Source organism: Zerene cesonia, chromosome Z, assembly GCF_012273895.1.
Source record: "Zerene cesonia ecotype Mississippi chromosome Z, Zerene_cesonia_1.1, whole genome shotgun sequence".
NCBI classification, from domain to species: Eukaryota; Metazoa; Arthropoda; class Insecta; order Lepidoptera; family Pieridae; genus Zerene; species Zerene cesonia.
The window spans coordinates 8,233,091-8,259,575 of NC_052122.1; the positions used below are offsets into that span (position 1 = coordinate 8,233,091).

The 26,485-nt window shown below is 31.9% G+C and overlaps 1 protein-coding gene across 2 annotated transcripts in view; it reads right to left on the reverse strand.

Moving 5' to 3' along the window:
- Window positions 1-26,485, reverse strand: part of LOC119835386 (UNC93-like protein) — a 52,437-nt gene that overhangs the window by 7,999 nt on the left and 17,953 nt on the right. Inside the window, exons 2-4 of one of the 2 annotated variants that reach the window (XM_038360135.1) lie at window positions 15,804-15,888; window positions 963-1,651; window positions 191-413 (exon numbers count right to left, since the gene is read on the reverse strand). In XM_038360135.1, coding sequence (XP_038216063.1) covers window positions 191-413; window positions 963-1,632 — 893 coding nt within the window. In that variant the 5' untranslated portion in view covers window positions 1,633-1,651; window positions 15,804-15,888. The remainder of the gene's footprint in view (window positions 1-190; window positions 414-962; window positions 1,652-15,803; window positions 15,889-26,485) is intronic. The other variant, XM_038360136.1, reaches the window with a different exon arrangement.

The window sequence follows — 26,485 nt, forward strand, 5'->3', positions numbered from 1 at the left end:
AGTGGGAGAAAAACGGGTGTGAGTTACATACATACAAACATACAAGTGAAGCTAATAAAAGCGTGTTAAAAAGGAAAATGTGACTTAATGTGCATTTTTGGTTGTCTATAAAATCTTAAGATCGCACGGATCTTTGTTTTCGCGTTTCACTGATCAATTACAATTGTGTGTATGTGTTTAGTTGACTCACCGAGATAGAGGGTCGACGAAGAAAGCTACCATGAGAACAGCTACGACTACACAGGCGAGGTATATGGCACTGATCTCATATATCTCGGTGTCGGGAGGGCGGTGGAGGTTCTGGTTGTCGTGCTGACCGCCGCCGATCATGCAGAAGTTCGCTCCGCAGGTGAGCAGCGTGCTGCTGGTGTTTTCGGTTGTCACATTCCCGCTGTGCACTCCGGATGAAAATACTGTGAGGGAGCAGGGAATAATGGAGGAATTAGGCATAATTTAATGTGGGGTTTCACAGAAAAAGGCCGACTGTAAGAGTGTATGAACGAGTACAAGTATTTTTCATAAAATTCGATTTCAGACTTAGATATCAATCTAAATTAAAAGAACACTTGAATTTTTAACACATTTACAAACTTTTTAAATTATCTTTTACGAAGTAAAATTGTTTCGTTCTATAAAAAGTGGATAATTGTTTAAAATGTTTTATTATGCAAGAAGATAGAATATTCATAATGATGCTGAGTCGTCAATTTACCCTTATAATAAATTAAATTAAACAAAATACTCTAATACAATTTCCTTTAAATCATTGAATAACAATAATTGTAATGGGTCATTGTGAAATTAAATAATCATTTACTATCTTGTATTATGAATAAACAAAACGTTAAATAAGTAATGATGGTCAGTGTCTTTTATTATTTATATATACCAAGATAAGATCAAAATTCAAAGGATACAAAACAGCACATAATATAATGCTGTATATTCTATCTCATACATACCTAAACTAGATATGAGGTTGCCCCACAGTTCAGCGGTTTGCCAGGCGAGGAAGAAGAATCCAAAGAACCGTACAATAATTCCATCAACTGCTTGGTCTGTCAGTTTTGCGTACACGCTTCCCGCTTGCGTCAGGTACGTAGCCTTCGATGTCCACATAGGAGCCGCTCCAAGACCGACTAAAACACCTGCCGGTACCAATGTGTAGAAAGCCGGGAAGAATTGCGCGCCAATATACGGTGCGTAGCACATCATAGAAAGGCAGAGTGACCACTTGACCGTTAGCCTTTTAATGAGGAATGTCGGCACGAAGATGCACGAAACAACTTGCGCAGCGTAAATGGAACTTAGGGACACGGTTCCCAGACCATCGCGGGCATTAATCGACGATTGGAGGTTCGCTGTGCCTTGGAAAGCGGTGAACTGTACCATGAACGCAGCGCTAACGGCGGCAACGTTCTTAAGTATTCTCCATTTTTCGCTCCTTGCAAGCTTTACTTTTCCAGAGGCATAGGAATCGTCTTCCATCGGTAGAGGCGGGGGCTTGACAATGTCGCTGTTCGAGTCGCGGTCATGCTGGTAGCCATCATTCTTGAATCCTGTTTTGATAGTGTACACGGAGTCCTTGACCGGGCGGTCATCTTCACATCCGCCGCCGTGCGTCGCAGTCATGCCTTGTTCTCTTTTTGACCTGTGGACAGAATGGAAAACGTTAGAAACTTTCACTTTTATCGTTGATGAATAAACTGCCACTTGCACTTTCCATACCTATTATTATTCAATTATTATTTGCACACGGTAAAACAGATAAAATGTTGGATTGGTATTATTGTGTATTATAATTTGAACATATGGTAGGTTTAAGGGACATTCATAAGCTCGTTGTTGTTGAACGTAAAGGTTGGAGAAAACAATAAGACGGCGTGTTGTGACCGACACTGTTGTAGTTTCTGTAACAATTCCGATTTGATTCGCATTCTACATTACAATGAACAACATCAGCTGAGTACATACAGGACCATTGTATTGTGTTTCACAAACTATTTCGTCATGACATAATCATCAGACGACCACATGGAAAACTATGGACTGATTTAAAGGCAGCGTTTTTTAAATTACTGTGATTATACAAACAATGCGATGGAACGTACCGAGCCGACCTACGATTAATTTGATAAATGTGCTTCGTGCTTTAATGTTCTAGAAATTATACAGATATCCTATCATTTATCCATAATTTCATTAATGCATAGGCATGCAAGTGTAATGAACTTATAAAGATAACCAGCAATGTTGTAAGATTGTAATATATGAAGTATTATAGGAATATTTTACTGCTCAGAACCTTTATGGAGATGCTTAAAGTTATAGGCTATTTGCAAGGACAAGCAGTATGTATTTATAAGATGATAGATGTTAAAACTAAACAAAGGAAGCATACTAAATAAACATAGGATTTTCCTATAGGAGATACGCACAACATCCTTTTTCTTCTTCGTCTTAGACATCGTCTTCTTTTTCTCAGAATCGACCAATGAATTACAAAAATTTCCATTTAGTAAAGTAACATAATGCAAATCCCAAACTATGAATAACTTGTGTAAATTATTTTTGGTGTAACTGAAGTTAAAGCAGAATATTTACATAAGATGGTATCTACAAAACGTTCACCTGTATTGCCTTATGTGCACCTTCTATTCTGTTGTGAAATACTTGAAGGTATTTTAACTGATGTTTATTTAATGATTAGTTAGCGCTAACGACGCAGCCGAGAGTCTAAATAATTCAAAATAGCAACAATTCATGAGCTTTTTAATTAATTTCAATAAACAATTTTCTCAGAAAAAATATCATTACAAGGCCGTTAATTAGGTATTTATTTGAATAAGTATCACAAGGACGGCTATATTTAAATATTAATTAAATTATGGCGTGTTCAAAATAACGTCTCAATAATATCTAATTGTTCGAGCCGTATTGGGAACAATAGTAGAAAATCTATAATATGCGATAATATCACGTTCTAAATCCATTTTGAATAGACGAATCGTACACGAGATCAGACGAGTAATGTATAGAAAAATAAAATGGATTTATTTTGTAGCTTGTTCGGTGGAGCGTTAATATCGCAAGGACGTGATTAGGCAACACCAAGAATGGCGAGAAGGCGATTAAAAAGGGGCTGATGGTGTCATGTTGAAACGCCAGTACATATTCCGCTCAAGTCGTCACCGAAAACAGACACTCATTGAATGTTCCATTGTGAAACTTAATAAGTATGTACGTTATCGTTTGTTGTTGTGTCGTTGTGGTGTTGGCATTTGTTTTGTCTATTTTGTTTACACGAAGACATAGACGAAATACTGAGAACCGAGGAGTTTACTAAATCCTACGGTTACTTCAGTTTGTAAAAGTGTACAACCCTTGAAACGGAATCACACAACTGACTAGGTAGTGATTTGCATTTATGAGCTATCTCGTTTATTAATTTTTACGTAACCGATGATGATGCCAGCAATCAACACAATGGGGACTAAAATACATGGCTTGGTCCACATAATCCCATTCTTGTTAATCACCATAATGTCAGGTGCTTTGTATATAACACAAGACTTGTATTTTCATTGTTCTGTCGGAGATATATACAGTACTATATGTAACGCGGTAGGAAATATAATTGCGAATGCACATGTATGAATTATTTTGTGTTGTTAAATAGACACATTGCTTACCACATAATGCATGTGTAATTTAACATACCCACTTATTATTATTTTGTAGACGTAATATGTGTTGTGCTTCTATATATTGTGGACATGGATCATGGAAAAATACTACGCAAAAATTAAGCTAGACCAAATTTGTCCCAAGTAATTACAAGAACTCAGTATAACAATTTCTACTAAATTTAAGACATACGTATTTTTACAGTATTAGAATAGTTTTCGAATAAATGCAGTGTTCAAGATCTACAAAGAACGCTACATATGCGTTCTTTGTAGATCCATACCAATTAATGAGAAAACACATCAATATCAACATTACTCATTATAATATAAAGTCTACTTTTATTTGGATGGGACTCTAAATGTTTGTTGCAAGACCGCATATGGCCGAGATTTGCCAAGCAAGCAAGATAAAATATACTTTTATGAAATATCTCCATAGCTTCTTTAAAGAAAAATAACGCTGAACATATATATATCCACATTTATATAACGTTTTAAACTAACTGATAATAATTTACATCCCAACAAACAAGCTACATAATGCTCTTAATAGTCGCTTGCAGGAAATTACCACAATTCGGGTACCCGCCGTGACTAAACAAACAAATAAATAAGCCTATTGAATAATTCTCCCACGGTATCATAGCTATCTTCACTTCCTGTGCCAGCAACCCCGTCATCATCGGGTAATGAGTCGCGCGAGGTCAGTCAGTCGAATTTGCAATTTGGTAATGTACTGGATATTTCAGTATGGTTTAGCTTACTCCTAGAGCCAACCTATACTGTAAATATATTAAAGCATAAAAATACACAAGGGTAGCCCTTGGCACCAATGTAAGTTATATATTCGTACGTACAAAAATATTATTGTGAATGTAGCATTAAAAATATTCAGATATGAAATGTTAATTTGTCCGAACTATCTATTACATGATATTATACTGTAACACACCTATTATTGATTAAACCTATGTTAACCATGTTGGTGTCGTCCTTTCTTTTAATTATCAAATTAATAAGAGCATAATCATGTTTATTGCTAAAATAAACACAAATTGCTACAAACAGACACATCCATTATCGTACTGTACAGCCTTCACTTGGCAGATTAGCTGTTGACCTCCACGACGAGTAAATACAAACGTTTTTCAATAATGTGTCCTTTCAGAGTGCATACATTAACACTGCCAAAATAGTCACACTAATAATCAAGCTTTTATTATAATAGGATATTCAAACAAAAAGTTTTTATTAATAGATACATACATCTACAAATACATAGATTGGTTTTGTATAGAAGATAAGTATAAATTTATTTAAAAATGTAATTACACAAATACACAAACGGATAGCATATCTTTTTTTACAAGCTTTTGTAGTGGAGTATTTAGATGTATACCTCACATTTCATCCCTCATGTATTTGTATAATGCAAACCAAATTTATTATCAATAGATACACATCTACTATTCATGAGTGCTGAATCATAATTATAAATTTAAAAAAGACACCGCTTAAAACTTACTATTGACCATGTAATAAACGCGGTAATTAGGTATTATAACGGAGCGATTTATGAATGACAATTGTGAGTATGGTAATACGAGAAATTATTTTCATGGGCATTCAATTTGTATATATCATTTATGCAATTCACGTATGATATAAATTTTGTTTTGTGGCTTCTTGGCCGAAATTCGTAATGTTTTATCCTCGGCTCAAATAAAGATAATATGTTTAAGACCAAACCCAATTAGGTCAAAGTCAGGTTTCAATTCAGTGCTCGAACAATCAGTGGTATACAAAATTTTAAATATCAGTACGTGGAAGCTACGTTATAAGCATGTATTCAGTAATAAAACTAATAAATGAATAAACAACCATCCGAAGTCAAGGCCTGTGAAGAAGCTCCGCAAACAAGCTTTGTCTATCCGGAAATAACAGAATAAAAACCTCAATTAAATCAATGCTAGCCAGAAAATGTGAGCAAAAAGTTATCAAAATACAATGACACAATGTGTGTAATATTTATTTTAATGGGATTGCGTTCTTTAATAATTAATTAAATTCATAAAATACTTCGTCAGGTATGTATTATTTTATTAACGAAATCCTTAATTATGAACATTTTTGTAGACAATAAATAATTTATAGCATTCGTGAATTTTCATGATCTGTGTGAACCTTATTATTATGGCAATAAATGCAGAATGCCCATAACTAGGTCCAACAACCATAAAATAAGGACTCAACTAACGGCGATAAGAATGCGTCGTTATATTAATATCTATTCATTTATACACGTAGGAATTTATGTAAATGATGACATTAAAAGCAGGTAAGTGTATCGTTTCTGGTGGAATGGCAGATTTACATTATGTTAATTTATTATAGAGTTTAATATAAGTATTATTTATTATAAACTTCGTGCAGACTGGGTCAGCACGACACGACGCTGACACTTAATTATTTTATCAGCAATGTTTATTTATTATTTTCTCATTAAGCATTCATAGACTCTTAGCACGGACACGTTGCATTAAAATTATGAAGCTTGCAAATTTTTATAAATTATTAACACATTGCTTAATTAAAAGAGTATGGTTAGTTTATTAAAGTTATGGTATATGAAATTTACATATAAACTTCGTGCCAACATACATGGATAGAGTACTCTAAAATGTTCATATATTTTATATCATTGTTGAAATATTTGTACTCGTAGATATATTGGCATTTGAGACGAGTAACATTTTATTAATTCGGAGGTTAAATTCATAACAATCTTTGAGATAATCATTTACAGTGATAATTTAAATCGATAAACGTACAGAGACACGACATCTCGACATTTACTATTTTAATTGATGAAAAAATACATTGTTTATCAAGTTCTTTACAATTAATCTTTACACGCAACGTTCATTGACCATCATTGCTTTGCTCACAAAAACTGTGAGTCTTCGTAACAGTGATCTCGTTGGGAAATAATATGTAACCAATTTATTTTTGATTTAGTCACATCCACTATTTAGTCAACGTCTTATACAACATCCATTGTAATAGTATGAGCTTTGAAGTTGTCGCTCCGTTTCTTTTAATTGCTTCTTGCGTTAATCATGCATTATTTTTCCTACACAATCAGTTGTTGGGTTAACTGTGTTACATAAGTGATAGTGTGAGCATAATAAGTATTTGCTATGATAAAAGTCGTAACAAAAGAATAGTTATTCATTATCTAATAGATAGGTGTAACACGTTATTTGTCAGAGCGTTAATGGTATTAAATTACGACGTGCTATATTTATGCAATTATTTCTAACTAAATATAGTAATTATGTTATATACTTTCATATACAATAATTAGTGATCAATTCATCGTAAAATTATTTCTTTTTATTTCTGACCGGATTTGTAGGACTGGTATTTTGGTATATTTTCTGCGTATTCAAGCAATTTAAAACAGTTAAAGTAATTGGACAGCACTCTGTAGCGTTAGTTTTACAACGCAAAAACGAAAATGAAAAAACTTGACGCGCAAGTCAAAAGTATGTGGGTATAAAAATATTCTAGTTAAACCACTTTGATCTGGATGATATGAAGTTCCGGGATCCTTTCTGAGTTGGTTAAGCTTGTATGTCAGTGACTTGATGAAAAAATTATACCAACTTCTTTTCAATTTAGCGTGGCATAAATTTTTTGTGATGGCAGATATTATACACATGTAAGACTATAAGAGATTTCAGTAATCCCTGGGGATACCTCGAAATCACGGAAGATGTGAAATATTCTTGATCGTCACATCTTGTTACAATAAAGTCAAATGTGAGAAAATGCAAATTTTCCCTAAACAAATCTATTGAATGAAGTAATTGGTTGGAAAGGTAAATTTTGAATATTGATATGACATTCAGTGACACATATACAAGCATTTAGAATGCACAAACGCGTTTGGCAATAATTTATTATTCGCTAAGCAAGCTTAACGGGACGCCGGAGAGCAAGCCTCGCGGAATCTTAAGGAGTGTCTGTATTGTTTATGGGCTAAAAATAGACTTTACAGCTTAGTAGGTATGGAATCAATGACCTTATTCGTTCTTCGCATTTTTTTTATTGATTTTTAAAATAACAAATTGATATAACTCAGCGTGTTTTCATGAATCCTAATTGGCCCTTTATTCTTGAATTATATCGGTTTATCTATTAATGTGTTTGTGAAATTTACTTTCCATCAAATATATTTTTAATTGTTCGTTCGTTCATAAATTGGATATGATGTTTTTATTATTTAGAATTTGCTTTGGGCTTGAACTATCAATAGAGTAGGCGATAATACCATTCTGAAGAATTGTGTACATATACTAATTGTAATGTAATATGTATTTAACTACACAAAAAGAAACATGTCTACTTAAATTATCAATGTTTATATTCAACATGTTTTCATGTAATAACGATGATAATACTTTTTAAAAGTATTCAATGCATGCTTCTATCTTGCTTTGATTTTAATAAGCTTTGGAAAAGGCGGCCCAAATCTGCCCATCAACCTTGAAAAGATGATCGAACGGACAGTAATTATTTGTCTAAATATAATATTATATAACATGACTTCTAAAGGAGTATTTGAACGGCTAAATGCTCGAATTGACTTTGATAGCATTCTTCATCTTCCGCGCGGTTTCTCTAACATGTAATTCCACTAAGCCTCGGAACAATTAGCCAGCCGGTCCCATCCAGTTACAGCTAAATAAATCTAATGCAATACGGTTAATCGGGATAAAGTCGGTTCCTAATGAGTCATTGATCCCGATGAGTTTAATTTATATTTGTAACAATCAAGGACTCGAAACGAAGATGTGTGAAGGGCTTACTTTACACTTTATGAGAACTAATTGATTTCACTTAGATTCAATTCGTGACTGACATGATAAAATTCTGTGAATGCGAATACATCACACTTACGGAGATTTAATAATTCTCAGTGCAATGATAATGTAGTCGTAGTCGTAAAGTATTTATATTATTATCTAATGAGATACAAAACTGATCCTGTTATTGATAAGAGTCGAAGAACTAAAAATTTGAAATGTTAAATTATTTCTGTACGAATGAATGTTTTTGAGTAAAATGATAAATTAGTGATAAGGAGATGAAATTATAATGAACAGAACTCGACGCAATAGTACGTAAAATTGTTTACACGTGGGCGTTTGTTCTACGGCGTAGACAAATCGCAAAATATATTTTGAGTTTCATATGTTCATTAATTTAAAATACTTAGATATGTAAAATAAATATGTTGTGGTTAATAGATTGTCTTTATAAATACTTACGATAATTCGAAAACAAATTGAATTGAAAAAAGCCGTTGGATTTCGAGTCTTATGTATGTCAATGTAAATTGTTGTAAAAAAATATGGCAGCAAATATTTCCAATGCTATCAGTCGTACACTGCTAAAAATTCAATCGCCGAAGCAACAGAAAACAATGATTTAACACTATAATACTTTATTTCGATTGCTGTGTACGTCAAAATATGCAATAAATCAAAGACGGATATATTTTTTTCGACCATCATGGTAATCAGAGATTGCTTTGAAGCACCTATTGTGATACTCGCGAAATAATTGCGTGAGGACAAAAAATTGAAAAAAAAAAAACGAAGAGTCACTCATTGAAACCGCTAAATTGGGTATTTCAACGTGTAACGATCAGTGCGGTGCTATTTATTTTAACTCCCACGTCAAGCGATGATATAAACCTTCTATTTTAATGTATAAGGAATATTATTCCTCATATTAATATATATGTATGTTACTAGCGATCGACACCGCGTTCACCGTTACACTTACTAATATTGTAAATGCGAAAGTTTGCGATGGATGTATGTGTATGTATTTTAATTTCATTTCAAAAGACGAAAATATATATATTCCATTAAATCACGCAACTAACATAGATTAATACAATATTAATATTTAGGATTTGAATAAGAATAAAACGTTATTTATAAATGTGCTAATATTTAAATATGTGTCGCGATAATATTTACACAATCCACCGAATAAACACCATTTTATATTCATAACACAGTAAAATATATATTTGCATACTTTATTATCAGTTCACACGAAAGAGAAACCTAGGCACCTACTTTTGACGATAATAGCAAAACAAACTTTTTGCATTGTCAATATAACGGACCCAATGACATTGTTTGATGTGCAATAGCACATCTAAGGTACCTACTACTAGTGGACTTACTCATTCAATATTTCAGCTATTTTTTTTAATTTAGAATGGTAAGTATTCCAAATTGCCTATAACATATGGTAATTCTAAATTTAAAAACTCATGAGAAGAAAGGAATGTAAAATATAGCATAAATTTACCATACACGTCACATAAAATATGTGAAAGTAGTCATTACGGGTCCATAAAACAGGACTTTGGTTATTATTGTTTCATATAAAACGATAATACCTGATTCTTATTATTATAAAGGAAACATTACTCGAGTTTATAGGTTCTTCTTTATAAAACTGCTTTCAGAACCGGTGGTATTCAAGTGTTATATAATACACAAACGTTTCTAGAAGACCGTCGGTTATCAAGATGAATAAGTAAATGTTCGAGATGATTTTCGTACCTTCGACACTTCGCCACAACGATAGTGAATAATAAATCTTTCCTATTGAATAACCACTGCAATGCAGCTTGCTAATAAATATCAGATGCAACGTCACGATTCGTTCCGAACAATATTTAATAGGTCGAGGTCACTTGAATTGCATGTGCGATGTTACGTAATTATTGTGCATCATCGTATACTAGGTGTAATATGATAATGAGGGAATAATCGTATTGCTGTAAACCAAAATAAATAAAATTCAATTTTTGTATTGCGATGGAAATATACATGCGGTTGTGTCGTGTTTTGGTATTGTTGAAATGTGTTATCGGATTTAATAAATTAAGTAATGCATCGCAATTTATTATCATTAACGTACTGTAAATACATATTTAATCGGTTATTAACTGTATGCATACAGTATTTTCGAAGAAAAAATCAAGTGTTCTGCTTATGCTTAATATTTAACGTTGAATAAACAGTAATAAAATTATTAATATAATTCCAAATATAATCAATTTGAAAATACCTCAGCAGCCGCAAAATCATTGCACTGCTTAAATTCCACACTAATGAATCGAGCCGTCAAATCTATTTAGAAATTGCAAAACCACAACTTATATGAACCTTGTAAAACGCTGAAATTCAAGGAATTACTCAATATATGTATTATTGAAGTTATATAAAAACATCGATTAAATAACAGAGTTAAAAGACGTGCATTTAAACTGCAAAAGGGTTAACAACACCTGAACCGTGGCTTTAAATAGAATTTCCATTAATATCTCTAAGTTTACAAGCTTAGTTATTTATAAGTGCCAGTGGCCAGGACCATATCTATTCCTTACTTAGTAAGTACACTCTTAGCAATCTATTTTTACTCGTAATACTTTCTTGACGTTCTTTAAATACACAAGCGGTGAGCTAGCCTAGGACTCGTTAAACTAGTTTCCTCTGAGCCCTGAGCCACAAGACATTTCTTCACGGCTATTTAACCATAATTACATTTTGAGAGCCTTTTCTTCGCGGCGCACGTAATTTTCTCAAAAACACGCCGACGTTTTCAAGCAAACTTCCGATTTATGACGAAAAACTACGTAAGAGGAAAACTGTCAACAGCGCAGTGAAAGTGACCACAAATGGTGTGTTTACGAAAGCCTTAAGACCTATAAAACTCGCAGCGGATCGCCGGAATGCCCACTGCGATCGCGTTATCGTGTTCGAATCGGTTTCATTGAAGACGACCGGACGCCTAACAGCAAACTGGAAAGTCTTTAAATGAGGTGAGATCGGGGACTTTAATAACGTGCCACCATCCTTTCTCCGAGTGGTCGACTAAAGTCGCAAATTAAAGTCCCATTCTCACTACCGATTATTATTCGCCAGCACAAGGTCGTCTCCTTCGCAGAACTAGCCGTGTACAACCGGTTAACAAAATTCGTAACTCCGTCACACGCATGCAAATTTCACACTTGCAACATTATAAACACGTGCCAGTATCGGAGGAGTAAATTTGGCAAATAGACCGGTGATATTGTCAAAAGCATGACTTCGCCGAAGAATTTTTATTACTCGCTAATTAACTTTCAAAAGATCTCATTTGCAGCGAACTGGTGACGTAGGCAAACCAGATTTTTAATTATAAACTCGCGATTAAAATAATGACTCTGTAATGCATTATTCCAATATGGATAAACATGCTTTTTAAAAAAATATATATATTAATAATATCTACAACACTGATATGCCTATATGCTTTCCTAGCAAAATTCCAAGTAACCTCATTAACTCAACCTGTACTGTAAAATTTTGTGTTCGGAGACAGTTTACAGGCTTTATGGAAATTTATAAAAAGAAAGGCTATCAGCAGATGTATGCCTGCAAGACCTTGTCTTCTTGCACGTGTTTATACGCAACGGTTGCCTCATTGTTTAAAAATATACTGAATTTACATACGATGCATATTATTGGGGTTAAATGTTGTGTATGAATTATAATAAACATAACAAATATTAACTTTTAATTATATTTCCCATTTTAAGTGGATTATACATTGGAAAATACCGTATGTTGAGAACACATTTGGTTTAAATTGAAATATATATTTTTAACATACGAATTTATCTACGAAGCAGCAATTCGGCAAAATAAAAATGCACATTAATTTTTTAATTATCATATTTTTTCATTTATTAATTTTTAATTCATTAATTTTATAAATTTATTAATTAAAATAATTATCTAAAATTATAAGTACCACCCTAATATATTTGTATAAGTACAATTAACTCACACATATAATTTTTACAAGAAATATAAAATTATTAGTGACAATATTTTTCATTTTATTTTAGTCGAGTCTTTGAATTGGAACAACTTTGATAACAAATACTTATATGAAGCGAAGTGCGCGTTGAATTCCGTCGTATAGGAGAAGTCAAGTGTCCATTTAGCAACATATCACCACAAATAAAATAATAATATACTAATCACTAAACTTAGCAACATATACATGTACTATATTATTTTAAAATTAGCTGTTTAAACAATATTATATTGAATTATAGACCCCTTTTTACTATGATCGACTAGTTGAATCAATATTCCAGTTTTATTATAAAAAAAAACATTACATTGCCTATATTTGCACCTAATAAAACAATATCACCCTAAAATCAATAGAGAAGCAATTTTTTATATTTTACAATAAACCGGAACCTGATTTACATCTTTGCAAATCAAGGATAATTACACAAACAAATATTTATAATTAACCTTCAACTTGACTGGTATATCAAATCAACATTTAATTTCCATCAATAAAAAAGGGTATTTCCGCAAAATTTAACTAAACAAATCTGCTATAACCTCCGTTAGAGCGCTTCGTCGAATAATTGATAAATTATACGATTTTTATGTTATCAACACGAATAGTTTCAAATAAAGAAATCAGACGGAGCCCGGTTTCCGTTTTCTCAACTAATATTATTATTGCAAAGTTTATTCATGTGTTTCGAAAGCGTTAATCGGACTACGTCATTGTGACGATAACTGGTCAATATAATAAATATTAGCAACGGCTCCTTCGTAACTCATTATACCGGTCGATTTTGCGCGTCCGAGCTAAACAAAAACAAACGTAGCAACTACTAGATGTCAACAAATCCGTAACACACTCAATAAATGTATCATCTTTTATTTTTACTGAGTCCAATAAGGAATACGCTATTTTAAATGGAAATGGTGTAGTTTTAAGAACGATAATCGATGGAATGTAGCGCTATAGATACCATATGATCTTGATTTATATGGTTGAAAGATGTATCATATATAAATAGATTTATGTGGCTATTAAGGACTGAAAATACTTCGTAATTCATGTGAAATATAATTAATAGAAATATGATATGTATAATGTATATTGTTCTACCGGTTTTTTTTTGTTATTATTTTTTTAAATAGCATGATGTGATTAAAATTAATATGTTAAAGTTATAATGAATGTGCTATATTCAACGTAGGACTGAAATCTATTATTTCTATAGTTATTTTAACATGTGTGATATATTATATTTCGTCTATACCAATATATATTATGGATCAACCCATTTTTTTAATGATTTTATTTGCTGGAGAAGAATAGATTTCATTCTGCTGCTAAGAATCCAAGAAATTAGTACATTTATTAACATCGTGTTTTTATTAGAGGTAAATAATTATAATTATTCTGTTCGTTTTATAATCATTAAATTAATTGTAAAATATTTTAAAAAGTGTGATAAGCGTTATCACCGGTTTACAATATACCCAAATTGCGCATAAATTACCGATTCCATTTAATTTTGCAAGTGCCTAATTGATAAACTTTCGGTTTAAAACGCTATCGCTTGCATTTAATTGCTTTTGTAAATAGGTCTCGATTATAGCCTATCGGTCCACGATAAACAATATATGTTACTTGTAAACATAAACATCAATTAATAAATATGTGGATACCAATTGCTTTTCATTATGAGATTATGGCAACCTGGTAATTGAATAACGACTGTTGAAAACTTACATAGCCATGGCTGCGATGGTACACACTAAAATGTCATTTAAATTTGTAATTGAGCCTTTATAAGCAGGTTGCTGATATTTTAAGAGAAAATACAGTATTTGAGTAACGACTAGCGTATCGAAATATATCACCGAGACCGTGACGGTTTTGCCACTAATCAATGTACGTACAAACACATCAAGTGTACGTAAGTGCGACCGGAATAAATTAACCTGGCATGCTTTTTATAACATTTTTGCCGAGGATAACGAGTCGATTACTCTTCCTGAAAAACCGACGTCATCGCGCGATGTATGAATTATATTATAAAAGTATCGCCTTAGCATCACAACGATTTCCTACAACGTACATAGTTACTACTTTTTTTTTAGATTTAATGCGTTGTTTTTTTTATTATATTCTATTATAAAGGGTCCCCATACATAACATTCAACTCAGCCGTTCAATAGAAAATATCTTAGCATTTGTATCCCAGAAATCTACTCTTGCAAGTATGCACTTCAATCGAGGGTTGAATTTTATAACTATTATATTTAAATAACGGTCGTCTAATAATTATTAATTAAATCATTCTATGTATTTTTTTATTATTCATAAACACAGTGGATTCGTTCTTTACATCATTTTCTAGCGAGTCGTTTAAATTGTAAACATTCTGAAGCGACGAAGATTTCCAAACGATAATGTTTAAAAAACTGTGTACCTACGTCGCTTTACAAACGCACGTTGATAGTTTTACAATATTAACCCCGGAATCATATTGAAGAAAATTGTCAAAACATGATGTAAGAAATTTAACGAAGAGGTTTCCTTCCCTCATCAAGTGACGCGTTCATAATAAAAAATTAATTGGATGCCTAATTTTGACGGCGATAGACTAGCCTTGTGTTGCGTTTATCAATTTTGTAATGAAGACAATATATTTGCATGTATAAATTTTGTGCTATTTGCTTTTTTAAATAATATCTCATTTAAAAATACTAACCACATGCAATTAAACTATCGTTCTGAATAAATAAAATTACTTATTTACGCGTGTTAAAAGCAACCAGTTTAAGAAAGGCAAAATTTTGCAAGTTTTGATATTTTATTTTTCTGTTTTATAGCATTGAAATACTTTATAAATGAGATTTTTTCTAATTTATAATCCAAGATTCGATATTGTTTAAATCGTGTTGTGCATTCAAAAGTCGTTTATATAAATTTAATGCTCTTTTAGTGAACTCCGTGTCACGAATAAAAGAAACATTATTTTGGAAAAATATAATATAATTGTAACAACATGTACCAATATTGTTTACGATTTTTTTGGCAAGCAACATAGTACAAGCTGAAATGTTTCTTGAATCAAAACGCGAATATATGATAATTATTTACTTCATAACGTGATGACCAATAATTAGAAGTAATAGTACATACTACGTGGTTATCGGCGTGTGTTCGGTGTTGAAGCCCCGCGGAGACGAGGCGGGGACCAGGGGAATGGCAGGCCAGGCCTTGAGAGCTACAAGAAGAACACACCCATGAGTTCACCGCTCCACAGTACTCACCCATTCGCGTTGCTACAATTGCTTATACGTTCGCTTTGCAAAACCCTCTAAGATTTGGGTGACTGAGGAAGTCATAAAGTAGTATATGCAAGTATAATTAGTTTACAGAGAATGTTATAACAGTAATGTCATAATTGTGAGGTGTATTCACTTTAGTAAGCCCAGACATTTATTAGTTTTTAATGATTTATTTACGTACGTAGTAAAAATCAGACAAAATATACATTTTTCGTTTAGATAAGGAAAAGTAGTTGACTACCAAAAAAGCCTTATTTAAGAATTTGATCGTAGAGAAATTTCTATATAATACTAATATTTTAAATACATTTAATATATAACGGATATATATCTTGATTTACAACCTAAATAAGTATAAAACGCACATACGTCATTATAATCTTGATATCTTTGCCTACTCTTAACATTTTCCTTATCTGCATCCCGTTCTGTTTTGCATAATTTAATCAAATAATAAGAGATCATTCGCTCTGAATACATTAACATTTCCAAAACAATTACAATAAATAAATTCAAGTTAACATTTTGTAATATATTTTACTATACAAGTTTTTAGAACTTTGTTAAATTTAATGTAACCATATAAACGTTACTTAAAAATTTAAAAGCACCATCGATCGAATTGTTGTGTAGTGGATTTGTTATTGATTTCGTTCCTTGCAAGGCGAATGTGATGCCTAAGTTGATTTGATGGATGATTGATAATTTCATAAGGAGCTTATAGCGATTGGTGTCCGGATGAATAGGGTCACTAAATTGCTAATAAATATGTATTGAACGTGATGTTTCTATCGATGGTTTTGATAAGGTCGGTCTTTGGCACGGCGCCGATTTTCAAGGTCAGTACTTGATTTATTTCAATCAACCGGATCGAGCTTTAAATATAATAGCTTTAATATTACGTCATTCATTCAGTAATGTTAACGTCTTGTCAGATAGTATTTGCCAGCGTGTGTAAATTAATTTTTTCCTTAATGTCCATCAAAGATTGTGTTCAATAAAAGTAGTTTAAAAAAGTTTTTATAAGTTCATAAAAATACTTTATACTTTACGTTCACGTGTTGAATCCCGTACTTACAAGAGGTTTCCTTAAAGAACACTCGCATGATTTTAAAGCCATTTTACTGGACATCTTTATATATATACTAGCTGCGCCCCGCGGTTTCACCCGCGTAAGTCCGTATCCCGTAGGAATATCGGGATAAAAAATAGATGTTGGCCGATTCTCAGACCTACCCAATATGCTTACCAAATTTCAGAGGAATCGGTCAAGCCGTTTCGGAGGAGTATGGCAACGAAAACTGTGACACGAGAATTTTATATATATAGATATACATATTCTTGCATAGGTACAAATATAGGGGAAACATAACCATTGTCTGATTTTAATGAATCTGTACAGTTTGAATTGTTTCTTGAATGCATTTTTATTTGTATGTTTTTTTTTTTGTAGAAACGTGACGAGACAGAATATATAAAGGTTATATGGTATCACAAATATAAGCAAATTGAACGCGCTAAGACTTTAAATTTTATTCGGGTCTATAGCAATTTTTAAAACGAATAAATATTTTGTTCAGATTTTCGGAAATACCACTAAAAACTACATAATTATTAGGTCCCAAGACGTCTGCTGCGCATTAAAAAACATAATGTTTATTAGTCATCAGTCTTTATTTCGATACATGAGTTTTTTAAACGACTGACGTCGCTGTTAAATATATTTTTGTGTATATCCATTTATTCCATCCAAGTTAATTCTACCGACGTCTATTGTTTTGTGTTTAAAATTAATATCGGGTTCACGAAGTCTTTTGCAACAAAATCTCCAAAACTGTTAACTGTTAAGAAAAGAGAAACTTTCTCTTTGAAACAACGAGAATCGACTGAATTATCTGATACTATCAAACTTTTGTGATTTTATTTATGTATATACCTACCTTTATATAACCTAGGAGATAATTTTAATATCTACTTAAACGGTACTGAGATTTTACACAATATTGACATAATCTGAACTCGTGCCGAAAATTAAGCACTATATTTATGTTGAATGATATCATTATATACATTAATTCAGCAAGGATTATTTACATTGCATAAATAAAGATTTCTTGACCGTTTTTCTGATGATAATTAGTTTAATTGTCAACAATTGTTTATACAATAATATACGATGTTATCGGTAAAGTATTTGTAGTATACATATACCTTCGTAATGTTTTAGAATGTTGGACATATTTCCAAAATCTTCACTTGTTTAGCGACTAATTGTGCTTAACATAGGTATTTGGGTTATTAATATATTGAAACAATGATGCATAGCGTACGGGCATTCTTTATAGCTCAAAAAGTCGTCGTCGCATTTAAGATGCGACGCATTAACGTGCATGAATAGAACAATTATTTAAAATGGAAACATAATAAACAAACATATCAATAGCGAATGAATAAGTAATTGTTTTATATGAGACATCTTTTGCTATCTGACGCGTGCTCGTTTACCTTCCTATACTATAAAACTGATCATCGTTAGTTGTTTGTTCCTGCTACACAGATACACATAAACTGTATGCTGACAAGATTAATAAACAATAAGACAAAGACAGGGAAAGCATGACAATAAAATGGGTATCAATGTACCTAATAAATATTCTAAATAGATGGATGACCCGTTATAGTCAATAGTAACTAGTATCCTTAATCTGAGTTAATTATAAACAAGGATTAGTACAACTTAGCATATATATCGAAATATTAATGAATGCAAATTATTCTATTTCCTCAAATTTTAAGGTGAATCCAAAGGTATTGATTTCCGCTAATTTAGAGGTCAAATATTTTGAGTTCAGAAAAGGCTAGGTCATAATTTGATGATGCCTGTATTTGGTACATTTTACAACAATTCAATTTAACATAAATTCAATGCGAGGTTTCGGTATTTATGAAACATGAAGTTGATGCCACCTTCTCGTAAAACTTTAATATTCTTCTTATTAACAATATTGTGAGCATAAACTATTAAATACTTTAAACAATTAAGTTCACTCTCGGGTTTGGGATCAAAAATGCAATTTACTTCAAATTCTCTATTGTAGCTCCGAATACATTTTACGTACGTATTCGTCATTCAAAGGTCCATAGCATTCTAGAACTTAATTAGACTCGTGCAGAGCAGGCAGATGTTATCTTAAGATAAAAATATGCAAGGGACGATTGCGGAAAACCGTAGTAATAATAAATGTACCTGACGCTCGCTGCATCGCTGATAGACAATCTTAAGACAATTTATGACAATAGTTAGTTCCGCTTCTCAGATCCAACTAAAATGACTGTTTGTTTTAAATTAAACAATTCTTCCGCTCAAATGCACCACAAGTTATCAATGCGTGTAATTATGTACCTATGTCGATTGCAGTCTTCATACTCTACGAAATTAAAGGGCTCTTAAGAGCTTATTTATTTATTAAATGATCCATTTATCGTATACAAAAAATGTGTAAGCTGACGGCATCTTACTTGTTTTTACCTTACTTTTGACGTCATACGATTTGTACAACTCCATTCAAAGCAAAGTTTTTTCTTATTAATTTGTAGATACATTTTGCTGCTATCATTAGCGGTATATTAGCATAATAAATAAAAAACGTTGCTAAGATATTAATTCATGTTACTTTTTATTATTTATATAAAAATACACACAATAGGAGTTATTTAAATCAATTAATATCATGTCAAGAAACCGCCATGGCTAACGTATATGAATTGTTTCTACGTCCGGACATTACGTGTTACGTTGAATACGATTAGCGAACCAGCCACGATATTTCTTATTCACTGTAACTAATTATGTTTAGTAAAAAATGACTGAACTCTTTAAGCGATTAGTGAATCTTTTGGCGAATAAACGGAGGACAATTGTGAGTATGGAACGGCTCATTTTGGGATTAAGAAGTTCTTAATTTTATGAACGTCCATGAATGTTGAGAACAAGAAAATAAATTTTTTATTACGGACGCACAGAAACAGGTGTAATTTTGCTTTTGTACGTAAAACCCGTGAAATAAAGATATGTTTATTGAAATATATGATACGAGTTTGCAAGGGTTCTGTACCTAATGTTATTTGTCTACAACTGTAGTTCTAATCTTACTATTTTAAACAACTCGTTTGTATAACCCACGATTACCACTATTACTATTAAAAGATTAAAGGCTAAAAACTTTTAAATGCGCCTTCTAGTATCTAGCTACTTATTTGATAAAAATTAATGTGGAGCAGTGATTTTTCTTGATATTTTCAGCCACCCTAGCGGTGCGACAGAACATAATCACAGTGAACAGAACGCACAATAGTGAAACTACCCACAACTTTTAAAAATGGCTCACACACACAAACGTACTCATCGACGAGACTCCTAAGCGGGCGTAGCGGTGCTGTCAGTCGTGGAACGGTGAAAACCACGTCGACACGAGTGTTCAAGTACTTAATTCATCATTATTAAAAATGATACGAGTATATTGCGTATTATAAGAATGTTTCGAATTCGGCTTCATTAAAACCCATTTTTATCGCGTAATATATTTATATATATGTACCACGTTTCGATTTTCGAAATGTTTTCCTTATTTCGTGATCGCTTGGTAATATATATATATTTTTTATAGCTTACATTAATGCTATAAAAGTTCGTTAAAATAGTTCAATATTTTTTTTTTTTTCTAAACTATATTTTACAATTCCATCCATTAATCACTACAGATCCCAAATGTTTAACGAAAATAAGCACTATCAAATAAGTAATAACTCTTTATCCTTCAATAGTTCGTAGTTAATTACTGCTACGGTTCGTAGTTAATTACGAGCGATAAATACATTCTCCAGCAAAAAAAAGGAAAAAGGTGAGGTATCAAGTCTGTCATTCAAACTAAATAAAACTAAATTATATTTTTAAAATATGTATGTTTTAATCGTTGCGTCATAGTTATTGTTATGAATCTGATTTGTTCAACACCGCCGCTAATAATAAAACTTTAAGCACCACCTTAATTTTTTATAATAATAAAATATTCCATACAAATCACTATAATTTACACAAAAAGCAAGGAAGGACGAATTCGAAGAAAAAAATAGCCGAGTTAATAATAAACATTTTGACTTTAATGCTAGTTAAACATTAGTATGTGGATGAGAAGAATAAATAATTGTGAACTTTTGACATATAAAAATATTACGGTTCACACGAAGTCACGCACGTGATGTCGTCTGTTTAATGTAATTAAACCTGCTATTATATTACTATGTTAATCTAATTATTTCATTTTAATCTCCGAATTAGACAAGATTTTCCTAATTTATGTATGATTTACGTATGTATGAATTAAATCTCAATTTGTATTAATTTTTTAAATTAAAATTAAATTGGACTGATTTTTATGTGTATTGAAATGTAACCTGAATCATTTATTAATTATCCTGCCGCAGTATCCATCCGTAATATAATGCCTCCTGTGTCAACGCTCGTCACAAAGGAACCTTCATAATAATAAAGCTTAACCATGATCTTATTTGATGCTCGTAACCTACTAGCCTTTTTGCGCTATTCTGTTTCCATATAGGTCCTAGTTATAGACAAATAGCTCTGGAGGCCGATTGCTATATACAATTAAATAAACGTCGATTATAACAACCTTATACACAACGTAAATAAAAATATATGTTTATATATTATGTGTTTAGGACTAGTAAGATAAGGCAGCATAACGTGTGTATTTTAATTGAGTCGTCTTTATATTTCTAATTAATTAACTTCCTATTTAACTCATTATATCCTATTATTAATTCTGTTGTCAAGCATACGCATTCATTTTTATACGAACATAAGCCGACGTGGAGTAACTCAATACTGTCGGGGAAAACGAACACATATCCTACACATTATTGTTATTATAACTCACGGCCGCGGTAATCGCTGACAATAACGACAATTAAATAATTTATTTAATCTTTAATTGCGGCGTAAAATGAATGTTCGGCGTGATAACGCGTTTTTGTCTTAGATGTTATGTTACAAATCTGAGTTTGTCAATGGTAACTGTGGCATTGAACGGAAAATGTCAGGATTTACCAACACGAATTAATTGGCTATTCTTGATTATTAGGATCCATTGTTACAAATTACATATATTGTTAGGTGTGGTTTTTTGCTTAATTAAGATTGAACAAAGTATACCATAATGAGCAAGATTTTTAAAAATATAGAGGAAAAAAATACGATGATTTTAATTGTTTAATAGCTTCATATAATGTATGGGGATATTTCAGATGTGTATATTATCTACCGATCGTAATATTACCTTTATTTTTCAAATGTGCTCAATAATCAATTGTTTTCTATACAGTTCGATGTAGAAAATAAAAAAATAGGTAATTTTTTTATTATCATGGACGGTGCTTACAACATGAACTAGGATAAAAGAATTCAAAGTAGTGTTGAAAAATATTTACTAGACATATTTTAAAGTGTTTTAAACCGTGTTGTTTGTTTAGTGTTAATATGACCGCATAAAACTCACAAATTCGTCAGGAGAATAAGAAGACAACGAAAAGTCCGAACAATGGTGATAATACGAAAAGCCGTCGCACGATTTGGCCAGCGCATTAGCATGCTAATACAACGGTAATGCCACTATTGTCTTGGGAGTACCACCGCGTACCATGCTCATGTGGCCGTAATGGGAAGTTTATGTTTGTAAATATGTAATTAACGTTTTGATAATTGAAATATAAAATGTGTTTAAAAATAATATTACATTAAGGATTGTCTGTAATCATTGTAAACTATATGTCCGAGTAAGACCGTGTTCAACTGTGAAAAACTGTGAACTGTTATTGATAATAACGCTTAAATAAAGAAGAAACAACGGGGAAAAATTACAGACAAAAAATATGATATAAATTAATTTTCGTTTTTCCAATTTCAAAAGGTATCTGATTGGTTATCTTCCTTGTCTCCTGGACTTATTGTCTACTTCATTATAAATTCCACTGACAAAAGCAAACGTGACTGCGATGCGTATTTCATGTGTTAGTAATTTGTTAAGGAAAAATACAGCCCCTATCATCTTGATTGTAGGTGGTATGTATAGCTTGTTCGCTATCTTGATTGCTTTATCTGGGGTATAAATATTTAAACATATTCACAGAGAACATAGTCATAATGGACATAAAGTGACACCAATTAAACAAGATATAGATTTATTCGTTACTAATTCAACGTAACTTTAATTCATATAAACAATTCTACAATATAATCAATCATGTTTATTATGAATCAAACAACTGACACTGACAAAGAGTAACTCACTCTTAAAATTATAGCTTATCAAACAAATTCATGTTCATTCCATGCATACAGAAAAAAAGGAAATTAATGAAATACATAATTACGAAAATACACCATCTTAGATTATTCCATAACGTCATAACTATGCGTTCTAAAAATAGCGTGCCGCTTTCAATTTACCGCGTGTTTTTGAATGGCTATCATCAAGAATGAAGACATTTGATCTGAAACAGTGACGCATGTTTTGCGTTTCCTAGCATTCCTAATTGATACGACCATTTAAATCCGTCACCGCTTTACTCCATTGTTATTCAACTTATCGCGATTATTAATTGGTTGGTAAATTAAGGTTCAGAAGTAACGCTGTGATTCAATGACAAACCGCCGACGTAATCGGCGTCAAAATTTTTATTGTTATTTTTAGACTGTATGCATCACAATGCTCTGGTATTTTGATTGTTATACTTATCGGAAAAGAGATTAGTAAAAATTAATTCTATAATAGGTATAAGACGCAACGACGCGCCCACAGAAAATAAAATTGCAAAAAACATATCTTGAAATTAAAATATATGGAAAGAAAGACTCTCAACACGTCGTGACATTCAGTTATAAAGATAAAGGTTTTATTATGGGTATGTAGGTATTTTTAATGATTTTTTTATTAATACTAGTTTAACAGTAGTAGGTGCCTACAGTCCGACCGGGTATTTGGCCCATAGTTAATTCATGGTTTTATAGTTATAAAAAAAAACAAAACTATACAATTGATTTTGGAACTTTATAGGTTTTTGGTGGCATCCAGGGTTGCTGTTGGAATAAATACGCTCATTTTTTTTATAAAACAGAACACAAATAAAGAAATGACGATAAAAAGGTTGAGTGAATTTATATGAATATAGGGTATGTTTGGTTATCGCTTATCATTTATTTAATACAGATTAGAAGAAATTATGAACAGTGTCTCATATAACATAGCCATATTAAAGATAATCCATTCACATACACTTGGTCTGATACAAATTTCAAGCACCATGAATAAGCTATTTAGCTAAGACAGACAAGTGACATTGCGTTCAGTAACTTCTGGAAAACAAAAGATAACTGACTCATGCATGGATTGCATACGTTTAGAAATTAAAACAATATTACTAAATGATGAAGTTGAGAGCTAATGTTTTACTGACTTCTAATATTAGTCATTTATTTGTTTTTTTTTATTTACATAAGTCAATTTGGTAACAAATTTATTCAAACCGCCTGCCGTACATAGAGTCTATCTTTAAGTCTTCAATTTATCTATACACTTTTTACTACAGTCTACACTATTGAAGGATATTCCAGGCTAATTAGCGGTCCGCACCAGCCTAGACCATGGTTCAGATGTAGCCTAGAATATTTGAAATGGGTCCAGTAGTTCCTACATTTATCCCGTTCATACAAACAAACATACTCTTCAGTTTTATATTATTATTCATTAGTATAAATTTCAGATAGAGCATTCATTTAAAACTGTCGAATTCGTTATACACCGACTTAGTAAACAGTAACCAAATTCCACGCCAGAGACGTGCATAATATTGGAAATTTACATAGCACTATAATGTTGGTACTTTTATATTTAAGTAGGATGATTTTTTATGGCTGCGTGTGCAATTAGACGTCATAAAACTACTGCTTTTCTTGTCGTTTCAAGGCACAATAAAATAATTATCCTGAGTAGATAAGTCTAATTACGTATCTACTGAAATATTGTAGTAGTGCGATATAAATTATGGAGCAATACAGCAAACATTGTATTCGTGTCATTATAAGATAAAAGATATGATAAATACATACAAAATTATACAGTGAATTAAATGAAAGATGAGGGTGATAAAGCATAATATGACAGCATTGATTTATGTAAAAATTACAAAACCTGCTGCATGTAAAGTAATGCATTATGCATAGCTACATAATCTAACAGCATCTTGCTTGAATTTTCTGTTTAACGTTCTGTATATATGAATAATGCTCACTAAATGGATCATATCTAGACAGCTATGTCATAACTCGAATAAAACTTAGCCCATCCACGGTAATTATTTATACTTACTGTAAATTCGCGTTTGTTTCTGAGAATCATGTCGATACACGAATTTGAAAATAATCCGATACGATACAGTTCAATTAATATGCCAATGACCTTAACTGTAAGAAAACATTAATCGGCCACGTTATATTTCCCTTTTTGTATTTTTCTGAATAATTTAATCAAAATTTTCGTTTGAGTACCCACTAAACTCGAATGGCGAATTGTAATGATCCTTTTTTAATAACGGTTGTGATCGACTATAAATATAATTTATGGACAACTTCCATAGAAATGTAAACAATGTCATTGTGAATATTTATTGCTGCGATATAAATAATGTAAAGGCTTCCCTCAAAGCGTTAGTTTTATGTTGGTTATTACATCATCAACACATCTTATGATAAACTCAAAAGCAACAATATTATTTAGTTTGCTTATCGCGCTTTTTATGTTTACAGTAAACACGTCTAACTATGTATATTAATTTAATATAAGCCAAGATTACAAGGTGTCAATGCATATATTTCTAAATCATGTAAACTTTTCCTAAATATAAAAATCAATGCAGTTTCTAAATGTTCATTGTATAATATTATTATCAACGATTCGAGTCTACAGTTCCGCAAGAGGCAAATAAAAGAAAACAGTTCATCGGAGAAAGTAAATGTGAAATCATTGTAAATGAGACGCGTACGTTGAAATATATTTACTCAAGTTAAGGATGTAGGGTGTTGACAAAATATTGTGCCAATACTTATTTCAACCGGCGTTCGCAAAAACCACGGAGGTTCTCAATTAGACTATTTATTTTTTTGTTTTATTACTGGATAACTGTGTGTGTTATCTAGCCATTAACGTGATTCTTTGGGCGTTTGATGGGAAATTCATGTCATTTGATCCTATTTTATAAAATGAAGTGATGCCTCCCTCCCCGGGACGTCTGTGAGCCTTGTACATATGATTTATAATTTAAAGCTCAGAGTTTCTGCGTCTGCTTTATTATATTCAAGCTGCAATCGATGCGCAGTGTGTAAGGATCAATTATAAAGTGATAGATAGATTTTACCAGAGGTTTAGAATATTTTACAGACTCTTCTCTATTGAAACTGCT